The 24,466-nt window shown below is 51.7% G+C and overlaps 1 protein-coding gene and 1 long non-coding RNA gene across 6 annotated transcripts in view; one reads left to right on the plus strand and one right to left on the minus strand.

The window, feature by feature from the left end:
• Window positions 1–5,790, plus strand: part of LOC140631221 (uncharacterized) — a 62,165-nt gene extending 56,375 nt beyond the window's left edge. The window contains exon 4 of the long non-coding RNA XR_012028844.1: window positions 5,655–5,790. This is a non-coding gene — a long non-coding RNA (uncharacterized lncRNA). The remainder of the gene's footprint in view (window positions 1–5,654) is intronic.
• The window catches only part of KIRREL3 (kirre like nephrin family adhesion molecule 3), a 540,292-nt gene that overhangs the window by 116,021 nt on the left and 399,805 nt on the right, over window positions 1–24,466 (minus strand). For all 5 annotated transcript variants that reach the window (XM_072822662.1, XM_072822661.1, XM_072822660.1 and 2 more), the window contains exon 2: window positions 7,452–7,529. In XM_072822662.1, the coding sequence (XP_072678763.1) occupies window positions 7,452–7,529 (78 nt within the window). The remainder of the gene's footprint in view (window positions 1–7,451; window positions 7,530–24,466) is intronic.

A 24,466-nucleotide genomic window follows, 5' to 3' on the forward strand; every position in this document is an offset into this window, starting at 1 on the left:
GCTTGCCTGAGATAAGCAGGTTCCCCAGTTGGAATGCTGGCTGGAGGAATGGGCCCGGGAAAGACTCCGGAATTCTCTATCAGATCGAGGAAGGAGAATGGAAATGGCGGGTCCCTTGTTCCAAGACGCCAAGTGAATTAAATAACAATCATAAAGTGCCCTGGAAATCTGCGTCTTGCCATAAATAATAAACAGGGACGTTATACAAATAACTAGCTTTGTAGCCCCAGTGGAAGAAAACACATCAGTGAGAAAAATGAAATAAGAAAAAAAATGCACCCAAAAGCCCCAACTAACAAAATGACAGTATTAGCTAACATCCTGGGGGCTCTTGCAGGCAGTGAAAGAATGGTCTCTGGAAATCCTAAGCCCTTAGCGTAAGCCGGCCTGCACGGCTGCAGCAGTCAGGGGGCAGGGGCTCACGGGTCATCAGGCCCAATCTCTGCTGCATCAGGTCCCCAGGCCAGGGTCGGCTGCCCCTCTGCTCTGAAAAAAGTGCAGCATGTCCCGTAGGCCTGCTCCACCCCCTCACGGCCACCGGGGGACAGCTGGCATGGGCCTGAATTCACTCCCAGGGGACAGACGAGGAAAAGAAACACAGATCTGCCTTCTGAGGCTGCTGAGCAAAGCCAGTCAGTCAATTTCCTGGTACTGGTTCCTTTGGTGACCAAAGCATTTAAAATTATGGGATGAGTGGTGAGAATAGGGTGTGGGCAGGGTGTTGAAAGCCAAGATAGATTTTTTTTTCTTAAAGATTTACCCATCCATTTATTTTAGAGAGCACACATGTGCATGAGCCCGGGTGGAGGGGGAGGGTGGAGACAGAGGGAGAGGAAGAGAAATCTTCAAGCAGGCTCCCCACTGAGCACAGAGCCCAACCAGGGCTCGACCCAGGACCCTGAGATCATGACCTGAGCCGAAATCAAGAGCCAGATGTCCGACCGACTGCACCACCCAGGCATCCCGAGCCAAGACAGATTTTTGAGTCATCACAGATGATCATATCCAATATTATTCAAGGTCGTACATGAGAAGGTTGACATCTGGTGTTCACTGACTGGCCCAAGGTCATACAGCTGGTTCCTTACTTTTAGGTGCTCCTGCTATACCGATGGGGCACCTCTCTTTTCTTTCTTTCTTTTTCTTTCTTTCTTTCTTTCTTTCTTTCTTTCTTTCTTTCTTTCTTTCTTTCTTTCTTTCTTTCTTTCTTTCTTTCTTTCTTTCTTTCTTTCTTTCTTTCTTTCTTTCTTTCTTTCTTTCTTTCTTTCTTTCTTTCTTTCTTTCTTTCTTTCTTCTTTTCTTTCTCTTTCTTTCTTTTTTTTTTAGCTTTTGTCTATTTATCCATGAGAGACACACAGAGAGAGGCAGAGACACAGGCAGAGGGAGGAGCAGGCTCCTTGCAGGGAGCCCGATGTAGGACTTGATCCCAGGACCCCGGGATCACACCCTGAGCCTAAGGCAGACGCTCAGCCAACCATTGAGCCACCCAGGTGTCCCAGAACCTTTTTTCCTTATCGACTCTTTTAGGGGAGAGGCAAGAAACAGGGAGCGCTGGAGCTCATTTCTGTGGATTGGGGAGCAGGGGCGCAGAAAGAAGGGCCAGGCTCCATGCCATCACCAGGAGGTCAGAGCCGCTGCGGGTGCCTGGGTCCCGCATCCTGGCGGAGGTGTGTTTGCACAGAGTCTGGACTAGGTGGGCGGTGCAGGACACTGTACAGGGCCTGCCAGTGTGGATCCCACTTTCCCCTTCCTGGGCACCCAAGCCCCCCCCAGGAGGCCCGGAGGCGTCCAGTGAACAGAAGCTGCCTCGACTAATCACTTGCATTTTGTTTCTTCCCTGGAAGACTTGAAAACCACAGCGCTGGAGGCATTTTTGCCTTCCCTTCTCTGAGCTGCGATGCAGAGGGTCTGGGAAAGCTGCCACCCTCCAGATGTGTGGCCTGAGAGTGAGCCCTGGGGGGTGGGGGAGCCTCCCTGCAGGTGCACCCTGGCAGCAGGGAGCTGGCAGGAAGGGAGGCGGGGTTGCAGGACCTCCTTTGGCTCCCTTCAACACCCTCTTCCTCATTTCCCCTTCTCAAGTCCTAGGGGCTGAGAGAATTTTCTGGTTGCTCAGAAATGATCTTCCCTGGCCCCTGTGTCTGACTCCAGGCCTTTCCGGATTTTCTCCCAAGCACCGGGAGACTCCTGCGTTTCTGTCCCCTCGTCCCCCAGCCCCTTCCACTTCTGTATTAGCCCTGCCAAGCGAACCAAGCTGAAGTGTTACAGGCTTCCCTTCGGTTCCTGGTCTGAGCCTCGTCTTTCGGATTTCATGGAGCAGCGGACTGGGTGCTCAGGAGACCTGGCAGGTGGTCCTGCACCTTCCTTCCAGCACCTTCCTACTGACCCTGGGCAAGTCATTCATGGATCCCGGGCCTCCCTGAGTTGGGGTGTGTGTGTGCTATAACTTCGAGGGTTGTTTAAGTTCTAACCTAGAGGAACCCGGAGCTTTTCAAGGCTGGGGGAGCCCCTCCCCAGACACCACGTGAGAGCTTTCCATTCCACCTGTAGAGAGTATCAGCAGGCGATGTGCATGGAGAAGGTGAGTGGTTCTCGGATCTCCAGGAAAACTGGGTAATTGAGGAGAGTCAGGAAGAGGGAAGGGAATAGAGGGGCGTGTGTGTGTGTGTGTGTGTGTGTGTGTGTGTGGCTGGGGTGAGGATGGGAGAGGGATGAGGAAACAGGGGGAACAGTTCCCCTTGTACATCTAGTGGGACAGGTCTGTCTGGAGATGCTCGGGGAACGTGGCCCAGCAGGAGATGGGGTGAGGGGGGGAGCGCTGCTGTGGAAGGAGGGAGACCCACCTATGGGGCCCCCCCCTCTGCTGACCGGCCTGGGCCCTGGCCTCCAGGGGAGGAGACGCTGAGGTTAAGACGGAGCAATATTGCTGGCGATGGGGACACTTGTTTGTGGGATGCTCCTCATCCGCGTGCGCCTGCCTGACGGTTCTTTCTCAAGACCCACCTTGCACCTGTGGATGACTTCGTGCATTCTGCTGTTGTCACTCAGGGCACTAATTAATTACTTCAATTAAAATTGATTGACTACTCCTTATGTATGAGACACCAGGCGAAGGCCCAGGGAGAGGCGAGGAAAGGAGGGAGCATCATCTCCGCCGTCCGGAGGCTCCCTCTCAGATGGGGCAGGCAGTCTAGTCTGTAATCACCAGTTAGAGGAAGCGCCCCGAAATGAGTGGGCTGGGTGCCACGCTGGCGCATCCTGGTGCGGGAGGGGGGGCATCTAACGAGGTAGGGCGGGCGGGCAGGATTTCTCCCCGGAGGTGACAGTAGCACGGAGCCGTACCCGGGTGTTCTAACTGTGGGCTCCTCGAGGGTAGGGATTATGTCTTATTTACCCTGAAAGCTCCGGCGCTTAGAACCCTGTCTGGCATTCACTATGGAAACTGGTATTATTTTTACGGTAGGTGTTCAATGAACTTTTGATGAATAAATAAATAATCTCCTTCCAGCAGTTCCTATTTAAAGCACCGTGGACTTAATCACATGAAGACAATTATGTCAAACACGCCTGGTATTCTTCTGCCTGGTCTGTCTTTATTTCTTCCTCTCTCGTCTGCCCTTCATTGATTGTTGGTCGTGGCTCTATGTGATGCCTCGGATGTGTGGAGTCCGAACAGGAGAACACCCCCCCCCACCCCCCACACCCATTACCCACCACCTCCATTCCTGCCAATGCTGCAGATTTTATCCGAGAAGCTATTAAGCCCTCCTGAATAGAGCAAACCTCTCATTGACTATCACGTGCCTCCTTAAACGACCTTTTGAATAGTGTTTTCTTTTTATTGCTTTGTGAAGTTTAACAGCTCCAATTGCGATTACTCTAGCTTATGATAAACCCCAGATCTATAAAACTCCTGTTCATTCATTATTTTTCTCCTGCTCCTTCTCGAGCTGTTATTTCGTTGGAATGTAACAAGGAGTAGGGGGAGGGAGGAGGACAGAAGAAATAAAAATATCCCAAATTAACAAAGAAGCGGATGAAATAGGGGACCGCTTCTCCTCGGGTGACAGACACCCTATAAGATACTCTTAAACAGAACAAATACGCTTTAAAATGGAACAAGTAGGTCTTTTATATTTATTCTAAATTGGAGACATAATGATCACTGCCTTATCTTTAATGGAAGAAGCAGCTAATTGTTCCAATATCTCACTAATTCCAGCATCTGGGAGAAAATTATTTTTTTCCATTTTACCAGTTGTTCGATGTATGCCTAGGTGTATAGCGCAGTGTGGACAGAGACTTCGGTTTCTTGATCTATGCCATGGCTGCTACTCCAGTTCAATTATTAATATGTGGAAGTTATAATTATTTTGAATATGGGTACAAGATAATTATAAACCATAAAACAGCTCCCCGTGCTGATGCCTTTTCTCAGCTTCAGACGCGCCGGAGTTTGGGCTTGTGCGTTTGAGAGAGAGCAGCACATGTATAATGTGGCATTTGGGCTGCACAACTGGCTGGAGTGGGAGCCGGGGAGCCCTCCCTGGGGGTCCTTTCCCTTTGCTTCCTGTGCTTTCCACCCTCCAGAGCTAAAGCCAACCCACCACACGCATCTCTCCTTCGGCCCCACTGTCTCGCTCTCCTCCCCTCTGGTCTCCTGTTTGCTAGTTGAGCTTCGTAACTCATCCTATGTGGTGGGTTAGCTTGCTTGCCGCCCGTGTCTCCTCGTCTCCTCGTTTACCCAGCAGCAGCTCCTGTGTGTGTGTATGCGTCAGAGTCTCTGCATTGGGGTGGTTGGGAGGGGTGAGAGCCACATGCAAAAGGGGGAGGGGAGGGGGAGGGAGTTCGCTGCTCTGTTACCCCATGGCTTATTGCCAATGCCTCCGTTCCCTACTTCTTTCTGAATACCTTGCTCTATTCCCAGTTAGTCTACACTAGGGGGGAGGATTCTAGAAGGGGTAAGGCACCTGGGATCACTCATTCTTAACCACGTCGACCATAATCAGTTGGAAGGAATAACACATTTGTGTGGGTTGTATGTGTTTGGAGAAGGGGCTCAGAGAGAACAGGCATTGTTTTGGTATCTTTCCATTTTAGGAAGGAAAACCTCTTTAGAATGCTGTTTTAGCTTGGGACGCCTGGGGGGCTCAGTGGTTGAGCATCTGCTTTCAGCCCAGGTGTGATCCTGGGGTCCCAGAATCGAGTCCCACATCGGGCTCCCTGCATGAAGCCTGCTTCTCCCTCTGCCTGTGTCTTTGCCTCTCTCTCTCTCTGTGTCTCTCATGAATTAATAAATAAAATCTTTAGAAGTAATCAGACCCTGGTCTTGGTTCCAAGTCCTCCTGTAGTTTCCCCTGACTCCCCTTCCTTCCCTCTTTAGTTAAACAATATCTCCTCTCCTCTTTTTCCTCCTGTGTTCTTAATCCCTGGTTCAGAATATCACCATCACAACTTTCTGTTATGGCAAATGCATTCAGACCTCATTTCTATATTAAACCCCCTAACACCCAATGTGACTATATTTTGAGATAAGGCCTTTACAAAAGGAATTAAGGTTAAAGGAGGTCATAAAAGGGTGGAGCCCTGATCTGATAGGAGGATCATCCTTATAAGAAGAAACACTAGAGAGCTTGCTTATTTTCTTTCTCCTCCAGGTGAGGACACAGTGAGAAGGTGGCCATCTGCAAGGCAGAAAGAGAGTTCTCACCAGGACATCACCATGCTGGTGCCCTGACCTTGGACTTCCAGTCTCTAGAGCTGTGAGGAAATAAATTCCTGTTGTGTAAGCCATCCAGTCTGAGGTATTTTGTTACGGCAGCCTGAGTTGACTAGGATACCCCTCCCTTAGCCATCTGTGAAAGGTTGGTGGGGGTGGGGGTGGTGTCAAATCATGTTCATCAGCCTTGTGATATGATTCTTTCCAGGCACCAGGATCCAGAGGCAGTATCCTTCTACTGGGGTCAGACCCTTGGAGCTTGAGGTTGCAAATCCAGGCCGGCTCCCAACTTTCTGGCCTTCCCAATCCCCATGAACCTCATTTTCAGCTTCTCTAATGAGCAATGCCCAGCGAGAGAATGTGTCTATTCAGCACTACGGACAGAGAGACCTGTCAGTTCCTACAAATTAGAAGTTACTGCCTAGCGCTCTCACAACGGTGGTGTTGGGGAAGGGAGGAGGTAGGCTGAGCAGAGACAAGTCAGGGAGGAAGGCCGACTGGCAGGATGCAGTGAAGCCCCTAACCCTGGCTGTGCTCAGCCATGGGATCCCTACAAATGACCAATGCCTTTTGATGCTCCTGCCTCCTCATGCAGACGGGTTGCAAAATGCAGGAGGACACACTCCTTGTAGTTCGTTGTGCTGATCTAACTCTTGTCAAATTGTCACCACGATCAGTGCTGGCAACAAACCTATAGCTGGCAAGGTGTTAGGTGTGGGGAGCCCAAGGGGTATCAGTGTCATGGACTGTGGGCTGGGAGAAGAGCCAGCTGAAGAGTGATGAGAAGAGGGCATCAGAACTTTAGTAGAACTTTGGGGATATTGGTGGTACAGGTGAGCTGCCTTCTCCATGCCTGGACGGAAGTGAGGGTACAGGGGCTCCGGGCCTTGGGAAGCAAGGGGCCCAGTTCATGGCAAGCCAGGCTGGTGGGGAGCCAGGGCTTCATTTAATGAATAAATGGCATCCCCAGCTATTGTTTATCTACTCTTGAATCTTGACAAACAGTCTGTGGCATCTGATGGAGAGGGTTATTAGCTGCACGGAGACAGATGGTTAGGGATGAGGGGATTGGCTCTTTATTACAGCAGGCCCACAAGTGACAGTGCTCCTTTTACTTCTCTGCCTCCACATCAATGTCAACACCTTCCTGTAGCCTTCTGTGGCACAGTCAAGCCTCAGAGGAAAGACCCAGAGTAAGAAGAAGGTATAATGGCCCAGGAGTGAGAGGGAGAGATAGGGTCGGTGGACTCAGCAGAGAGGGCAGGTTTCCCTCTATAAGTTCTTTGAAAATAAAAACTCTGCCTTATTCTTTAGTATTTCCCCAAGTGCCCTGTAAGGGGCTGTTTATTCAATAGGCATTCAAAAACTGTGAAGGATTGAAGAGAAAGGTAAAGAGGTCTGGATTAAAAAAAGATAATAGAAGCAGATTTAATTGTGCTGGGTGAGTGGTTGGGGAACAAAGGTAGGGAAGAGAGAGGAAGAGAAGTAGAGGCCACGAAGGGAGCAGGGAAGATAGTGTGAGGAGACGTGCTTACCAATTGGCATACCGTGTTTCAGGCATTAGTTACTCTAGAGGCCCCACATTTCTATATAAATAGCTTCTGGAAATCAAACTTCTCTGTCCACTGGCCCAGGGTTTTTCTCTTGGTACCATAGTTGCAGGGCATAGCTTCCACCCTCCACATCACCCGCCCCTCCCTCGCCTCCCCAAGAGGGTGGGCAGGTTCTCACTGACCTTCATTCATTCTCCGAAACTTGTCCTTGGCCATGTAGCCCAGCACCAGACAGCATCCTCTCTTCTGGAGGCCCAGCTCTGGAAGAGAAGCACAGGTGGGTGAGCTGGGAATGGATCAGGTATCAGTGAAGGTCCCTTTGCAGGGGATGTGAAGCTGCTGCTCTTCTACACAGGGCTACTTCTTCAACATTGACATAGCACTTGCTATGGTCCGGGCATCATATTAAGCTGATAATATCTCATTTGATTCCCACAATAACCCTATGAGGTGCATACCAGTATTATCTCCATTTTATATCATCCCCATTTACAGAGGTATTAAGCAGGCGGCCTTAGATGGAAGAGCTAGCAGGGGGCAAACCGGAAGTTTGAACATAGGCAGTATGGTTCCAGAGCCCATGACGCTATAGGTTGATGAGGCTCTATATACCCCAGGCTTGGGGTGACCGTGGTCAGGTCTGCCAAAGCAGAGGCAGAGTCCGGCTCGTGGCGTCCAGGATGGAGCCGGGCAACCAGACACAGTGGGTGATCCTGAGGAATGAGGAAGTGATTGGGTGAATTTGGGGGAAGACACAGGGGTGGAGGTAGAGGTAGATGCAGAGGCGTCTACCTTTTGGGAGACAGTGAGTTTCTGGGTCTGGGGATTCCTGTGAGCTTTCATATTCAGGCCCAATGTAGCCCCACCCTCAAGCACTCAGGTGTGGACTCAAGGGTGAAGCAGGGGTTGGGATGGGTAAGAGACACAAGGTGTAGATTCTGGTCCCGCAAGACTTTGACGCGACTGGAAAAGCAAGGCGGAACAATTCTAGGTAGCATATGCAAGAGACTCGTTGCACGGTATTTAGTAAATGAGTGCCCCCTGTGTGTGGGTGTCGGACTGGAGTTACATCTGCCTCACGACAAGGCAAGGTGTCCTCACCTGCGTGAGGTATCTTCTAATCCTCATTTGTTGTAAGCACCTTACAGGTTTTGAAGCCATTCTATACCAAATCCTTCTGCTGACCCCCACGGCAGCCCCTGAGGCCTGCAGACAGGTCACTGCTATTCATACTATGCAGATGAGAAATCCCAAATTCAAAGACACTAAATGACTTCCGGGGAATTATTATAGACTCCCCGCCCCTACTTCGTTGCTTAGGACTCATACAAACCTGACAGCTGCTTTCACCTTGGTGAATAGACAAGGGGTTAGGATTTCGGGAAGAGGACATGTGATTGCATCCCCTCCCAGGGCTCGCCAGGCTATCTGGGCACCCAGGGGCTCCCTCCCCGGGGTCCTCAGGGGAGAACCACCCTGGGTGGTGCATCCCAGCAACTCCTCCAGAGACACTGGGTGTTTTTCTCTGAGCCCTGGCCGGTGAGCATCTAGGCTGTCGGAGCTGAGGTAGCCCAGCGGGCTCATTTCTCCTCCCCTCGTCTCCATTCACCTCTTGTCACCCGGGTCCACCCTTCATGGATTGCAGGATGAAAGGGCCCATGAGAGGCAGATAAGTCAAGCTTAGGGGCTCTTGCCCTAGAGAAAAACAAAGCGTGGCGGCCGGTAGCAGAATGCCACGGCCCTGGGAGGTTGCTAAGCTTTGATCTCCCGATTCTTTAAAGGGGTTTATTAACTATCAGTAAAGAGCAGAGAAGCAGATCTGAGCGTGCCTTTTCCAAAGGCGCTCACTTCTCTCCCGTCCTCTGTGCGCTCGTCTGAAGGCGCGGCCAAGCCAACCTCACTTCAAACAGCTTTACATCTCCGGCGCCCAAATTGACGATGTTAAGTTCCCTCATCCGAGGCCTTGGCCCTTTCTTCAAGGGCTCCTGCTCTGTCGAGGGCCCGGCGGATCAAAGCCCCTTTGATGTTTACTTACTGTATTTGTGGATTCTTTCTAACAACCACCTTCAAGAGGCAGGAATGCAGCCTGCTGGAGGGGCCCGGCGGAGGCGCAGGTGGTGAGGAGGCCCAGAGCTCCCCGGAACAATAGCCTCTTGCCTGAGACTCTGAGACTGTCCAGAAGCCTCCACACGCTGACACCCGGCAGAGCCCACCAGTCCTTTATAATTGCACGAGCATTGTGCATCGCCAGAACCATACAACTGCTGACGGGTCTTATTTTATTTTCTGTTGACTCCTTATGCCCAGCACGTGGGCAGCGACTCCTGAGAAGAGGAGCCAGGGTTCCTGCACTGAGCCCAGGGAAGCACAGAGGAGTAGGGGGGGGAGAAGATGCTGGATGGACTCGGGCCAGACGCTCCCGTTGGTTTTGCTGGACCCTCCCCTAAGCCCTCAGGGAGGCGGAGGGGGCATGATCCTCCTACGGGTTTAGAGAGCGTTGTCAACCTGTTGCCAGCAGCTCATCTGCGTCTCTGCCACCCCAACTCAACCCATCCTATGTCACATAATGGGTTGCCCCCGAGGCGACTGCCCGGAGGAAAGAGGCCAAATGCATCATCATTATAAGTAAGAGTCTCACTGACCATGTTTGATTTTTGCAAATGAGTAGGAAAAGAACTTTTTAAAAACCTGATTAATAAAAGGAATGGAGGACGAGGCAATTTCTCAATGTATTTGGCTCATTTAATTTGACACGTGTGGGTTAGTCTTAATTATTGAGGCAGCTATATTACAAGGCGCTAATAAGCACACTGCAGAAATGTATTGAGTGAGAATGCTCTCTGGCTGAGTCCTCACTGAGAAGTGGGGAGAAGCCACTGGGATCTTTGCAAGAATGAGCAGGTTGGAGAATCAGTGAAGTGAGAATTAGATAGTTATCCACATATGAAAATTGGGGACGTTCTTCGGAGAGATTTGCAGAGCTAAATTAGAGGTCACTGGGTCCGCATGAGGAAGCAGGCCGGCAGGGATGAAGTGGGAGAGGTGGGGAGAATGTGGAAGCCCAGGTGGGGAGGTTGTCAGAGGTGCTGAGCAGGGGGAGGGCTGGGGGGAAGCAAGAAGTAAGCACTTGGTCTCGGGGCAACTCTAGACTAACCAGGCTCTTAGGGGGAAGATGATAGAATATGACCAAAGAATAGGAATCCTTCACTTTGAGAGCTAGGCCAGCCCCCAGACCGTCCCCGTCCTTGTCACGGGGCACTGGGTCGGACGGTGGAGTCACATCACAGATGCCCATTTTAACAGTAAGATATCAGGGTCTTCTCCACATAGACCTTGGGGGTGCAGCTTTTGGCTGAGCACTTATCAGTAGCAGAACCCTGAGATGCACCAAAAGTGTCACTGGAAAATGATTAAAGTGATGGAGCCCCCTGGGTGGCTCAGCCGGTTAAGCATCTGCCTTCAGCTCAGGCCATGATCTCAGGGTCCTGGAATCGAGCCCCATGTCTGGTTCCCTGCTCTGTGGGGGAACCTGCTTCTCCCTCTCCCTCTACCTGCTGCTCCCTTTGCTTGTGCTGTATGTAAAAATAAATAAATAAATAAAATAATAAAAAAAAAAGAAAGAAATTGATTAACATGAGTCGAGTCATCCTAGCTTGACAGGAAAGTTCTCAGCAAAGAAGCCCAGGGTCACCTGCAGATGAGGACTGCGATGGCCTAAGAAATACAACCGTGCAAGGAAACAGTTATGGGGCAAGGGCATGTTTCTTGGGGCGAAGGGTATGCACCCTGGGAACTCCTGGCCTCTAGACCGTGAGCAACAGAAAGGTTAAGATGGTGCCATTTTGAGCCCTGAGCCTCTGGTACTGAGCCCCTGGTACTGAGCCCAGTGCCCGGCACCTGGCAGGAGCTCAGGAACAGTCTTCTGATTCAATGAAAGGGCCAACCACAGCCTCCTGGGTAGTGACCCCATCTCCCTGCCAGGGGAGAATCAAATCAGGTGAGCTGAGACATCCCACGGAGGACCACGTTTGGTGAGGGTGGTTGCCGAGTGAATGAAGGCTGTAATTCATTGGAAGAGAAGTCTGGGAAACATGAGATTTCCTCTGGGAGGAATAAAAAGGGACGACTTTATAAATGAAACCGTTTTCCTTCAGTTTCACAGGGTGAAGATGGGACTTGTTCTAGTCCTAGGATTTCTTTATTCTTAGTAGTAATAACAATGATACAGTGCTATTACTTCATATTTGCGGGGCTCTTGGTTTTTCACACTGCTGTCATATTCACCACCTTTATTGGAGGCTCACAGCGGCTCTGTGAAGTAGGAGAGGAAGAATGGCCTATTTCTGCCATTTTGGAATCAGAGGCTCAGAAAAGTAAGAAAAGGAAGAGGACAGTTCAAGGCCAAAGCACTCAGGCTAGCTGACCACTGTGCTCAGGCTAGAATCCAGGTCTGATTTCCAGCTTAGCTCTTGGGGTAGGGCCTGGGATCCCGGGGCTGCCAATGCTGTGACTCAAGACAACAGGGAACACAGGTCGGTGCTTCTGGCTGGGACCGTGTTCCGGGTCCCACTACGTCCCTCCCCTGCCCCCTGCCCCACTAATCTACACCACAGAATGCGACTTTGTTTGAAGATAAGGACTTGACAGAGATAATCAAGTTAAAATGGCCATTAGGGGGCCCAAAGCCAAACTGACTGGTGTCCTCATAAAAAGGAGAAATTTGGAGGCAGACACACATGCAGGGAAGATGCCAGATGAACACGAAGACAGCCGTCTACAAGCCAAGAGAGAGGCCTGGAACAGATTCTTCTCTCCCAGGCCTCAGAAGGAACCAACGGGCCAGACTTGCATCTTATAAAGATCGTTTTAGCACCGGTGCAGACGACGGATGGGAGGGGGTAGGTCCAGACAAGAGAGCACAGTTGTTCGGCTATTGCCATGCTTCTAGTGAGTGATGATGGGCTGACATCTGCTCCCTGTCCCTGTTCTCTGAAGACAGCCTAAGATCAGAAAGCAAGTGAAAGGAGCTTGAGCTTTCTCAGGGGGATGTTCAGAGGCTCTGTATCCCTGCCACCTTGACACAGGAGAGCAGTGGAGGGGCTGCACAGAGCTCACCAGATGGTTCTTGAGACCATATGGAGAAGGCGTCAGCTGGACCTGGCTGGAGTCACGGGGAGGCCATGTGTGCTTCGAAACCATCAGTTCTGGCTGGAGCCCTGCTCCAGTGAGTCAGATTGAGCAAAGCTCAGGGCTTCTCTGTACTTTAATGTTCTCATTTATAAAATGTGGATATTGACAGTAAGACCCTCCACTAGTGGTTAGTACGGAAATCAGAGGCACATGGTGAAGGGGGCTTGGATCAAGCAGCTGAGAAGGTGAGCTCAGTGAATAGAAATGAAATATCAGATTGGGGGTTAGAGACCATCAAATTCATCCTCCCCCTTCTTTACAAGTGTGAAAGGGAAGACTCATCCAAGGCGATACAATGAACTCCCGGGTGGCATTCTCTGGAGCTACTGTGGTAGCCACCAGCAGAGGCACTAGAAGGGGAAGCCGGTCAGGAAGGCCAACCACACAGGGTGTGGCAGCAAGGCCAAGGGCCCAGAGGTCAGGGCTGGAGAGAAAGTGGTGAATCTGAAAGACATTCAGGGAAGAGACAATGGGCTGAGTGAATGGCTCAAACAGAGGAAGGGGGCAGGTGACCATGGTGGGTTTGGTTGGACAGAAGGGGGGAGGGTGGCTTCTGGGACAGAAGTAATTGACGAAGGAAGCCAGTCTGCTCACGGGGTGATGATGGTGCATTTTTGGACTCCTTGTGTTTCAGGTGAGGGGGTTCCCAAGTGACAGGGTCCTAGATGGTTACACAAGCAGGAGTTTAGATCTGAAGAAATACATTTGTAATCAGCTTTATTGACCTCGGAGACCAGATATCTTGGTCTGTAGACCAATTTGTTTCATAACGAATGACATAAAAAGCAGTGGGATGGTATGAGTAGATGACACCACTGCGTTAGTACCAGCCTTCCGCGACCAGCACGTATTAATAAGATGTGACAGGTATGATATCAGATCCACAGATGCTCATCAAGAAGCTACTGAATGTGGGCACCTGAGTGGGTAAGATGGTTAAGTGTCTGCCTTTGGCTCATGATCTCTGGGTCCTGGGATTGGGCTCCCTGCTCAGTGGAGAGTCGGCTTCTCCCTCTCCCTCTGCCTCTCCCCTCTCTCATGCTCTGTCTCTCTCCCAAATGAATACATAAAATATCAAAAGAAAAAAAGAAGCCACTAAGTGCATCCTGTGCAAGACAAAAACACTTAAGGCCAGCTTCCCTTCACAATGAGATTAAAGTCCAGTTGACTAGGCCAGGGATATACTCGCGAAGAGGTGAACAAAAATCAAATGTAATAGTTCAGGAAAACATATCGTATTGGCAAATTGAACTTAAATAAAAACAAATGTAAAAAAAAATAGTTCAGGAAAACAAAGTGTCACAAGCAGCATGCGAGTTTTTTCCACACGCATGGCAATCGTTGTTGCAGGAGCCCCGAGGAAGAAAAGGAGCTTCAGGTCATGGGGTGGCCCTCCCTCAGGACCTTGAAGGCTGGAGATTTATCTGGGGGTCTGGCTTTGTTGGGTTCTGCATTGATGGCCTGACTCACAGGAGATGCCCCGTCAAAAGCCACTTTGCCGGGATGCCTGGCTGATCACAGGATGCAGGAGTCTCATGTCTGGAAAGTTCTCACCTTGATTCTGCTAGACTCTTGCTTTCTGCTTCAGTTCTGCCTCACTCTGTTTTCAGCATTATTGCTCACATCCCAGGCAATACTTTTTTTTTAAAAAATTTTTATTTATTTGTGATAGTCACACACAGAGAGAGAGAGAGAGAGAGAGAGAGAGAGAGAGGCAGAGGCATAGGCAGAAGGAGAGGCAGGCTCCATGCACCGGGAGCCCGACGTGGGATTCGATCCAGGGTCTCCAGGATCGCGCCCTGGGCCAAAGGCAGGCGCTAAACCGCTGCGCCACCCAGGGATCCCCATCCCAGGCAATACTGATGCCCATAAGTCATGCAGAGACCACAGATTTCTGATCCACCTCTCCACTTAAAAGGTCTGAAGAGAGGAATAGCAAAGGTTTATTAATCCTGAGTAGTGTCTGCCTCTGGCCCTTGAGGACAAGTAATAAATGTTTAATAGCCCAATAATACCTGTTTCATAATTTTTGACTCTCATTGCTTGCTAACTCTAAGTTTATTAAAGAACGATAAACTTTTCATTGTTGTAAAGACATAATGGCTATTTCATTACCTACTTAATATGAGTTAATTATATGAGAACTAAGTTTCCCCCCATTCATACTAAGTATCAATTAGTTGTTTTAAACTATTGATTTATATTTAATTAACTATGCTGTTAGGTCCCAATTAAATTCTTGTAGGAGAAACCTGAAACAGCTATCGTCTTAAGTTTTTAAGACAATGAATTACATCAAAAGCTCAAGTGGACTTACCCTCTTTTAGGAAGGCTTGACAATCATTGTGATAGCTCCAAAGAGTCTTTGTGACCACCAGCCCATTCTCGCTAGCTCCCGCGGGGAGTGGGGCTCCCCCAGACACCTGATGGCAAGGAGCGTGCTGCTTCTGGCACCCATAGCAAGCACTAACATGGGGGAAGCCCTTCGCCCGGCCCTGCCCTCCATTTACTGGCTGGCATGGCCCTCTCCACAGGGCGGCCAAGGCAGGCAGTCTATCAGCAACTCCTCACTGTCAGCTGTGGGGCCCATGGTCCTCTGTGTTACTGCTGGCCCCAGATCCCAAGTGCCTGCAGGAAGTGTGGTGCCCATGTGGTCATTGCTCCCTCTGGCTTCCCCAAATTCCCTCTCCATTGGCCTGACTCTATACACTGTGGTCAAGACAAATCAGACATTTACTGAGCAGCAGTGGGCATTTTACTTTTCTCATCTTGTTTCCCCTTCACACGGACCTTGGAAAGACACGTGCCATTATTCTTCCCTTTATTTATAAAGAAGTGGACATTTTAGAGGGGGTAAGGAGTATATAGGAGTCCACCTGTCTGCCTGACTGCATGCCTGGTGCACCTTGCCATGCTCTGGTCTCAGGTGCTCCTCACAGGTTGAGTCTCAGCCCACCAGGGGCTGGTTCTCTGAGACATTGCCCGGCTCCTGTCATATTTCTTTTCACGGAAGGTTGGGCTCGTCTTCTACCCTCAGACACTGCCTGGGGTCTTTCTCCCAACAAATTCATCACTTGGAATTCCAATGTGGCCACCAAATGACTTAGAATGTGGCCTTCCTCTGGGCCTCTAGGGCATCAGTGCAGGCCTCACAGTTAGCAGAGTCTCCCACACTCCTGTGCACCCTGGAATTGGGACATAGGCTACCCCACCCCTCTGGGGGCTGGATGCAGCATAGCCTTGCCCCTCTCTACTGGCTGGTATCGTCTGGGGCCAAGCTCACTTAATTCACTACTGTAATTAAAATTGCCATTTACTGATTGCTTATGATTGATTAGTCTCTGGGTTAGGTACTTTGTATGCATTATCTTCTTCAATCATAAAAATTCTACCGGAGTTATTATTATTTCTATCTGATAAAACGGGAAACTGATAATCCAAAAGATTCAATAACTCACTCAGGGTCATACAGCTAGTAAGTGTTGAAGCCAGCAAATGTGATTATAAGTGAGGTTCTTTGGATGATTGGTATAATATCTTTGTGAGAGGTGCACGGATCGGGAGAGTTTAATAATGCTGGTTGAAGAATTTTATGGAAACAGTTTTATCACATGTACAAGATTACCTCAGCCATCTCTGTTTAAGATATCTGATCCCAGGGGGTTAATTGCTCTGTGAGGGAATACGACAGAGAAACAGGATCATGAAGGCTATTCCTCCCCCTGGCCTGTCATCACCCTACTTATCCTGTGAGGAACAGGGATTGCTGAAGGCCATATGCCTGCAAGGCTTTTAGATTTTTCCTAAGAGAAAGTTGGAATTGGTGAGTAATGTTTGAATGGGACCAGATGCTTGACAGCTGTGTGCCCTGTCCTTGGGGAAGCTCAGCCTGGTCAATCACAGCTTGGAGGCCAGGCAGAAAGAGGGCATCTCTTTTCTCTTTTTCCTCTTAGGACCAACAGAGTCCCCAAAGGACTAAGATTGAGGGCCCTAAGGAAGCCTTCAAAGTCCCCCCTATCTCTGGGCACCACCACTCCATCCCCTGTACTCCTCTTGAGGTCCAGATCTTTGGGAAGGTAGAGGCCCAATAAAATGCTCTGAATATAAAATTCATACAGGGATTTAATCTTCACATGGGTTCCTGATAATATGGTTAATAACCCCATCATATAGGTGAGGCTCAGGGAGGTTGAGTAATTTAGCCGAAGTGACACAGGTGGGAAGTGTAGGAGCCAGGACCAAAACCTAGGCCCATTTGACCCCAGAGCCCAGCACGTGCCATTTTGCTGGGATGTAGTCTGGATGCTGAGCACACAGCCTAGATGACCAGCAGAGACCCCAGTGGGAAGAAGGGGACCCTGTGCATTCAGAGGGTGCTGGCCAGTGGAGTCACGGGCTTTCCTGCCAGGTGGTCAGGGGGCACTGAGAAGTCCTTGTGAGAGCCAGGGCCTTGGAGAGTCCATGCCTGGAGAAGGATGGGTTGCCTCCCGGGGAGACAGGGAGGTGAGGGCAGGGCAGGGCAGCACGAGAGCAGTTGCTGTTTACTTATGTGCTCGCAAACCTCTTCGTCGCCCATTTATGGCCTCAATAAAATCATAAATGCTGAGGATTAACCACGGGAGACCCATAGGGCCACAAGCTGGCCTTAAGGAATTTATCAGTGGAGTTAGATAGGAGTGGCCAGCCTCTGCCCTCAAGCCCATGTCCCGCTGAAAAGAGCGGGGGTGGAGGCAGACCCCTGCTCTCATCTGGCACAAGGGAAGAGGGCAGGAGAGGGACACAATGTCCTGGAGTTGGGGGGAGTGTACAGAGTGTAGGGCCATCCAACCTGGCAGCCCCACCAGAGCAGAGGATGAGGGAGGCTGGGTGATGTGAGGGGGAGAGACATTGAGAGAGAGAGAGAGAGAGAAAGGGAGCACATGCTCACCGACTACAGGGTCCTGGGGCTGGAAGGAGACTGGCTAAGTTTCCGTGGGCTGGGAAGTGCCACCTCCACTTTCTGGGTAGAAAGCTGGACCGGAGGGAGGCCAGGTGATGGCATGCTTTTGCTTCCAGGCAAATAAACTGGAGCGGCCTATTCACAGGTCGGTAGAGATGCCTTGCCTTGCAGCTGAGGCCGTGACCCCCAGAAACCTCACTCCTTCACTGGGGCAGAAGAAGCCAGGGGCTGCGAGTGAGGAGCCCTTCCCTGCTCTGCCCCTCCTCGTGGGGCATCCTGAGCGAGGCCCAGCCCGGGGCCTGGGAGCTGAGGGTAGAGAGGAGCCGAGGCCCAGGGGTGGGCCAGGCCTGGTCCTCCGGGACAGTGCAGAGCTTCCCGCCACTGCCCCAGCCCACACGGCAAGGAAGCAAAGGAGGCGGTGCGGTTGGGAGGAGGCCAGCGGAGAAGGCAGGGAGCCCCTGCTGTCCTCCTATTACTGAAATCCTCCTTGAGCCTCACACACCCCATTACAACTCTGTATCTTATAATTAAATTGAATCTGCCAGTTACCTCTCAGCATGGCAGCAATTCAAGCTCATTGGAGGCTTTCTTTGTTTATTTTTATTTATTTATTTATTTAGTAATTATTTATCTAGCTATCCATGTAGCTATACGGCGGCCCTCGTACCACGTTTCTTTTGCCCTCGAAAATAAGGGTGTGCAGATGCAGTCTTCTCCCACTTGGCGTGTGGGGCTAAAAGGGGCCCGGCCGGTGGGGTGGGCTGCTGCTGGGGGATGTCTCTTTGTTCTTGCTCAAGTCGCCTTACGGAAGGTCCGAGAATTCCAGAAAGCTCCATGGCAGGCCCTTGCCCCCGAGGGACTGGAACACGGTTGGGAGGACCTGGTCGTATCAGCAGCTGACAACGGCCATAGGACTCTGACGTCCTTCCAGGCCAGGTACAAGTTCTCCTTGAACCCTCACAGGACACCAGACATTCCTGGGAGTGGACGCCAAGGATCAGAGAGGTTCTGAGACCTGCTCGAAGTCACCCCGGCGGTCATGGCAGAGTTAGGATTTGAACACGAGGCTGGGGGTAAACCGAGCCCCCCATCTTCCCCAGAGCCCCCTGATCCAAGCTGGCAGCCCAGCAACAGAAATCAGAGCCCCTTTCCTCTCTTTAATGCTAATCTTTCGGCAGTGAGGGAGCAAATGAGAGCCCGAGAGCTCTGATTAGGAATCAACCCCAAACAGATCCAGGGGAGTGATTCTGAACCACGAGCCATCACTTAATAAGAATGTGAAAGTTTACTCACCACAAGGTCATCCCAGTGGGAGGCTGATTGCTGTCAGGCACGCAGGACAGCACAAACCCCCGCACATCAATAGCTGAGTTTCAGAGAGGGTACCCCCATCCCAGGCCATGCAACCTGGCAGCCCCACTAGAGAGAGAGGATGAGGATGGCTTTGATAGTGGGAGAGACAGAGACAACGCACACGCTCCCGTAGTACAGTGAGAGAATGCGAAGGAATTCCAGACTCCAGCCGACAGCTTAGACAAATCTCCCCTGAAGAGAAAATGGGATTCACCACCATTCACCCCCTTCACCTTGCAAACCTGCCCCCACCAACCTGCTGGGCGGTGCCCCCAGAAGGCCTGAGTCCACACTGACCACTCCATGGTCTGTTCTGGAGCAAGGGAACTCACAGATTTTAGTGCATAGAGGCTTTGGTGGACCATGTGTGTCTGTGACCCGGGTTCCCATAAGAAACCATGAGGGACCTTGACTCAGGCTCTGTCCTGATCACTGAGGATGTCACAGCCATGTGAAGGAGGCTGGTGGCCCAGGCCTAAGCTACAGAAGGATTTATATCTCTTGTTGTTCTGGAGAAGGTTCTCTGGTTGGAGGACACCATGAAACAAGGGGTCTAAGGCAAGGGGTCTGGAGGGTAGGATGCCCGCAGCTCTCCTGGCTGACAGGGTTTGGATGGGACAGCCAGGTCCTCCCCAGCTCCTGAGGTTGAGAGAAGCCAGCGGAGAAAGCTTAGACCATAGGCCCCACAGCCCTTGGGACTTCTCACTCAGTAGGGTGGCCTTTTTTATGTTTTTACGATTATTTATTTGTTTTAGAGAGAGAGAGAGAGAGAGAGAGTGAGCAGGGGCTGCAGCAGAGGGAGAGAGAGAGGAGAGAATTTCAAGCAGACTCAGGTGAGCATGGAGCCTGACTCTGAGATCATGACCTGAGCTGAAACCAAGAGCTGGGCATTTAACTGACTAAGCCACCCAGGCACTCCTGGTAATGTGGCCTTCTGATCTGAGGTGTTCCTTCATTTGCTCAGTCTCTGAAATGGAGACTCCTGAGCTGCGGTGAGGACTGGGGATGATTTGTGCAGAAAGCTGGAGGTGAAGGTGAGGACAGGTGTGTCCCTATGATGCATACACATATGGGACCAAGGCTGGACATGTTTTTAAGTGCCCCACAAACAGGAGTCAGGAAAATAACAACCTAATATATTATTATAATGAGCACGAGTGTGCTGAAAGTCAGACCAAGCATAAAATACTCCAGGCTTGCAGGTTAGCCTGAGGGCTCTGGTTCTGGTTTGAGCAGAGGCACCTATACTGCTGTAATGACAAATCCAGAGCCGCTCAGTGGACGGTGACACCCCGCTCTTGAGAAAGGGGCTGGCTCGTGGTGGCCCGATGGGGGCCTCCCAGCCCTGGCTTGCACGGTAGTGTCGGTCTTGGGCTGGCGTTTTGTAGAATCAGAGTTGCTGAGAGGCCTGAAAATGGTCACGGTTAACGTGGCCGGTGGCTATGGAGTGAGCACAGGGCATTATTGGGTATTGGGACAGAAAGAAGGTTAAGGTTAAGGTTCACCTCTGGAGTCTTAGAAACCAACCAAGGAATTAGATCCGGAGAAAGACCCACACAGAGATCTTCTCGTTCAGTTCAAACGGTGATGAAAGGGCCTACCTGGCCTTGCTCAGATCCACATGGAAGGTGGTGGCCAACTCTGTAAACCATTCTTTTTTTTTTTTTTTTTTTAAGAGAGGGAAGGGGAGAGGCAAAGGGAGAGGGAAAAAGAGACTCTCAAGCAGACTCTTTGCCCAGCTCAGAGTCTGACCGGGGCTCCATCTCATGAGCCTGAGATCACAACCTGAGCCGAAACCAAGAGTCGGATGCTCAACTCACTGAGCCACCCAGGAGCCCAGCCATTCTTTAAGGGGCACCGGACAAACCCGGCAGCAACTGGAGGAGGGTGCCAGGCCAGCGGTGTCTATAAGCCTTGCCATGAGAGGCACAGGGGGAAGAGCTGGGTTGTCCAGGTAGGAAAGAGAAAAGACTGACCCTGGACAGGGGAATGAGTCTGGATCAGGTGGTGGGGATTATAAGGAGGTGGGTTTCATTTCAGTAGAAGGAAGAAATTGTCCTTAGTGCCAGGTACTAGTCCCTTCGCAAGGACTTGGGCCAGACTTGGAGCCCAAGGGACCGTAGGCCTTTGTCCTGTCTTGGCGCCGAGGCTGCAGCCGTGGAGATCTGCTCTAGTTCCAGTTTGGACGAGCTGACTGTGCATTTCTTCCCAGCTCCGCATCCAGTGCTGTCTCATCGGCAGCCTCACGTTGGCCACGGTGGGAGGATTTACAGCAAGGAAAGTGACAATGCGGCCATCAAGGCTCTTCCTCCCCACACCCCACCCAACACGCTCTCCTTCCCCGAGGGCTGGTTGACCAGCACACCGCTGGCTGAGCTTTGAGATTTGAGGAGAGGCCGGTTTAGCCTGGTTCTGGCTTCTAGGTCTTTCACACATGGACTGAGGGCCTCCACCTGTGGTTTCCGCTTCACATCTGATGGGTCATCATCCCTGCGTGTCTCATCTTGCTTTTGCTGACCACTGGCTGAGCTGAAGCTCCTGAAGTCTGGCCAGAGAAGCATGCCCGGTGGATGGAGAGGTCCTGCGGTTCACTCCCTCGGCTCCTAGCAGGACTGCCACTCCACCATTCCAGAAAGGACAGAGAGAGCAAACTCACAACCTCTGCATGGGCAGCATCTGCTAATGGCAGCAAGTTCTTCTAGATGCTTCTAATGGCAGCAAGTTCTTCTAGATGCTTCCGTGGAGGCCTTCTGCTGCGCTCTCAAGCAAATACTGGGAAGAGTGGGAAGAGGGACTTCTTTCTATCTATTGGGACCAGGGTATCAGTCAGTAGCTGGGAGTGAGATCCTGAAGATAAGGCTTTACCACCCTGGTGACTCCCCACCCCCCACCCCAGCCCCCAGGCAGTGGGACAGGGCAGCTAACAGGTCTCATTGGCACTTCACAGAAATTCCCCCATTGCATTCTTAGCCCAGCCCTGCGGAGAGGCACTATGGTAATCCGACCCCTCCTCCACAGGGAAGGCTGGCTGCTGTGGAAGGGGAGGCAGGGGACCAGCCGCCAGAGCCTGGTTGCCCCTCTCCTTCTCTGGGGTCCCCCGCCAGAGCTGAGCCATGGCATCTGCAAGGACCAAGCTCCGCGTCAGACACTAGGGATCCTGTGCCCTGCCGGGGGCCTCCCCGCTTGTGGCAGTCGCTGGCCTGGTTTTCCTGGGAACTTGCCTCTGCTCTAATTAACTGGGTGATCTTGGGTGAGTCACCTGCTCTTTCTGGGACTCAATTTCCTCATTTGCAAAATAGAGAGCTTGAACTAGGGCAGGAGACTCAACGCGGTGTGGGGGGGGGCCTCTATGGGACCTCGATCAGGGGTTGATCAGGGGTTATTAAATTCTTCTGAATATGCGTGCAGAACTGAGCAGGTATGCATTCTTCTAGGAGAGAACCGCGGCTTTTGTGTATTCTTGAAGGGGCCGATGCCCCCCAGCCCCAAACCTCCCACCAAAAGGATCGGTAAGATCTCGCTACCTTTAGGACTTGCTGGGTCTGAGATGCCCCCTTGCTCGATGACCACAGCTCAGAAGTGAAGCTGCCTGTAGGGGACGGAGGGCCACAGAGGGACTCCGACTACTTTTTGCCAAAACCTTTTTCTTTTCTGTGTGTCGGGAGCTCTGTGGGGTGAGGTGTGACCCCAGTTCCGGCCTCTGGCACCACACAAAGGCCAGGCGGCTCTCCTGTGCTTCCTTCTGTACTGCCAGCTGGGGAGCGCTCAGGTCATGCAGGGCCAGACTTCCCTGGGGCCCGGCTGGGAACGTTCCAGCTCCTCCACGGCTGGGGACCAACCCTGGCACCGGAAGCCGGGACGTGCAGCCTGGAGGGACGAGTCCATAGGTATTTCAAGCGCTGCCTGTGTAGCCAGCCTATTCAGTTCTTCTCCTGTTTGCCCTACATTAACCCACGTTTCTTTGTGTATTTTCTTATGCCTCTGGTCTTGTGTACATATTTGATCTCGTGCGTCAGTCAGAAATGTCATAGAGTATTAGAACCGGAAAGGAACTTGGCACCTCATTCAACCTGGTACAGAGGAGGAAACTACCACTCAGAGCGGTGAAGTCATTTCCCCAGAGCCACTTGTTCCACCTGCCGAAGAGCTTCACCCTTCCCCTTCCTGTGCTGGGGGCGCCCTCTTTCCTCCCCAGTCTTGCTTCCCGACGGGCCCTCTCTCCTGCCCACCGGGCTGGTCCTGGTGAGTAGGTCTGAGAACAGGCACTGCTGATCCCAGGTCTGTGCTTGTGACCTCGTTGTCCTTCTCCCAGGGGGTCCTTGCACTGCCCTCAGACACCTCATCCCACCCCAAGTTCAAGAAGACCCCTTGGGAAGCTCCTACTCCCTGTGACCGTCTCCCCCCCTCCCTGCAGGTGGGCACCCCCTCCTCCGGACCTCCACGCCTCACACATCCCTTTGCTAGGAGACTCCCTATGAACGACACGATGGCTCATCATCCCCTGCTCCACCTTGTGCCTGTGAGACGGGGACAAGCTCAACTGATCCTCGCTTCTCTACTACCTGGCACACAGCCTGGCGCACACCAGGCACTCAATAAATGCTTATCCTGGATGAGTGACCGAACAGACTGGGGCGACCTAGCCTTTGGTCTGAAGGATCGCCAACTGATCTGGCACCTTAGTTCCCTTCCGAGCCCTGGGGGCCGAGGTGGGGGCTCAGGTCAGAGCGTATATCTATCTGGTGGTTTGAGAACCAGACTCTGCACAGCTTCTGCTTTCATATGCCTTTTCCGTTTTCCAGAAACGCGTCGTACGTCAGCCTCGGATGTGGGTCAGCCTTATGCGGTTAAGCTTCGAGTCATTCAGGTTTACATCTTTGATTTTTTTTCTTCTATTCATCACTCACTCACTCAGTCACTCATCCCGTAGTTGTTGAGCGCTCACGAGGCGTGGGTTCTGGTTGCTATGGCTACCGTGTGAACAAGACGGACGATTTTTGCTTTCCCGAGCTTCTGTTTTAGACAGCATCTATTTAGTTTCTTTCCCTTACACATCACTTAGCGGGGGAAAGTGTCACATCACTTGGACAAGTCACCGGGCCTCAGCATCTCCGTCTGCAACATGCTGTCGCTAGAGCCCAGCCGGAGCTGGCAACGCGAGTCAGGAGCCGCAGCCTGGCCCCGCGTGTGGCTGCTCTGAGTGTGGGTGCGCACGCTCGTGGGGGCTCCTTAATTTGCTCCCTCTCTTCCCCAGTGCTTTGCTCCTGGAGGCACATCGAGAGGGCTCTTTTTTATCAGCTGAGCCGGAGAAGACTTCAGAGCCACAGATTAAGTTCTCAGTGTTGGGAAGTAAACCGAAGCACGGGGAGCAGGGTGGGTAGTGTTTGCTGGGCATCTAGCCTGCGCCGGGCCCTGTTCCACACAGGGATGCCGTTCACTCCACTGGTGAGGGAGCTGCCGGTCTCCTGTTTCTCAGATGAGAAGACTGAGGTGCAGAGAGGCTAACGGGCTGGGAACCCACGGCTTTCGGCCGACCGCCACTCAACCTCCGCGGGCCACTTGCCCATGTGGCGGGGAGGCTCTGCTGGAGTGGGAAGGAAGAGAGGACTAGAGTGTCACCAAGTCTTCTTTCAATAAAGGCCTCAGCATCATGTTTGTCTTGGCGGCGTTTCATATCGACCCGGTGCGTGGCACATGGATTAAGTATGCAGTTGG

Source organism: Canis lupus, chromosome 3 (genome assembly GCF_048164855.1).
Source record: "Canis lupus baileyi chromosome 3, mCanLup2.hap1, whole genome shotgun sequence".
NCBI classification, from domain to species: domain Eukaryota; kingdom Metazoa; phylum Chordata; class Mammalia; order Carnivora; family Canidae; genus Canis; species Canis lupus.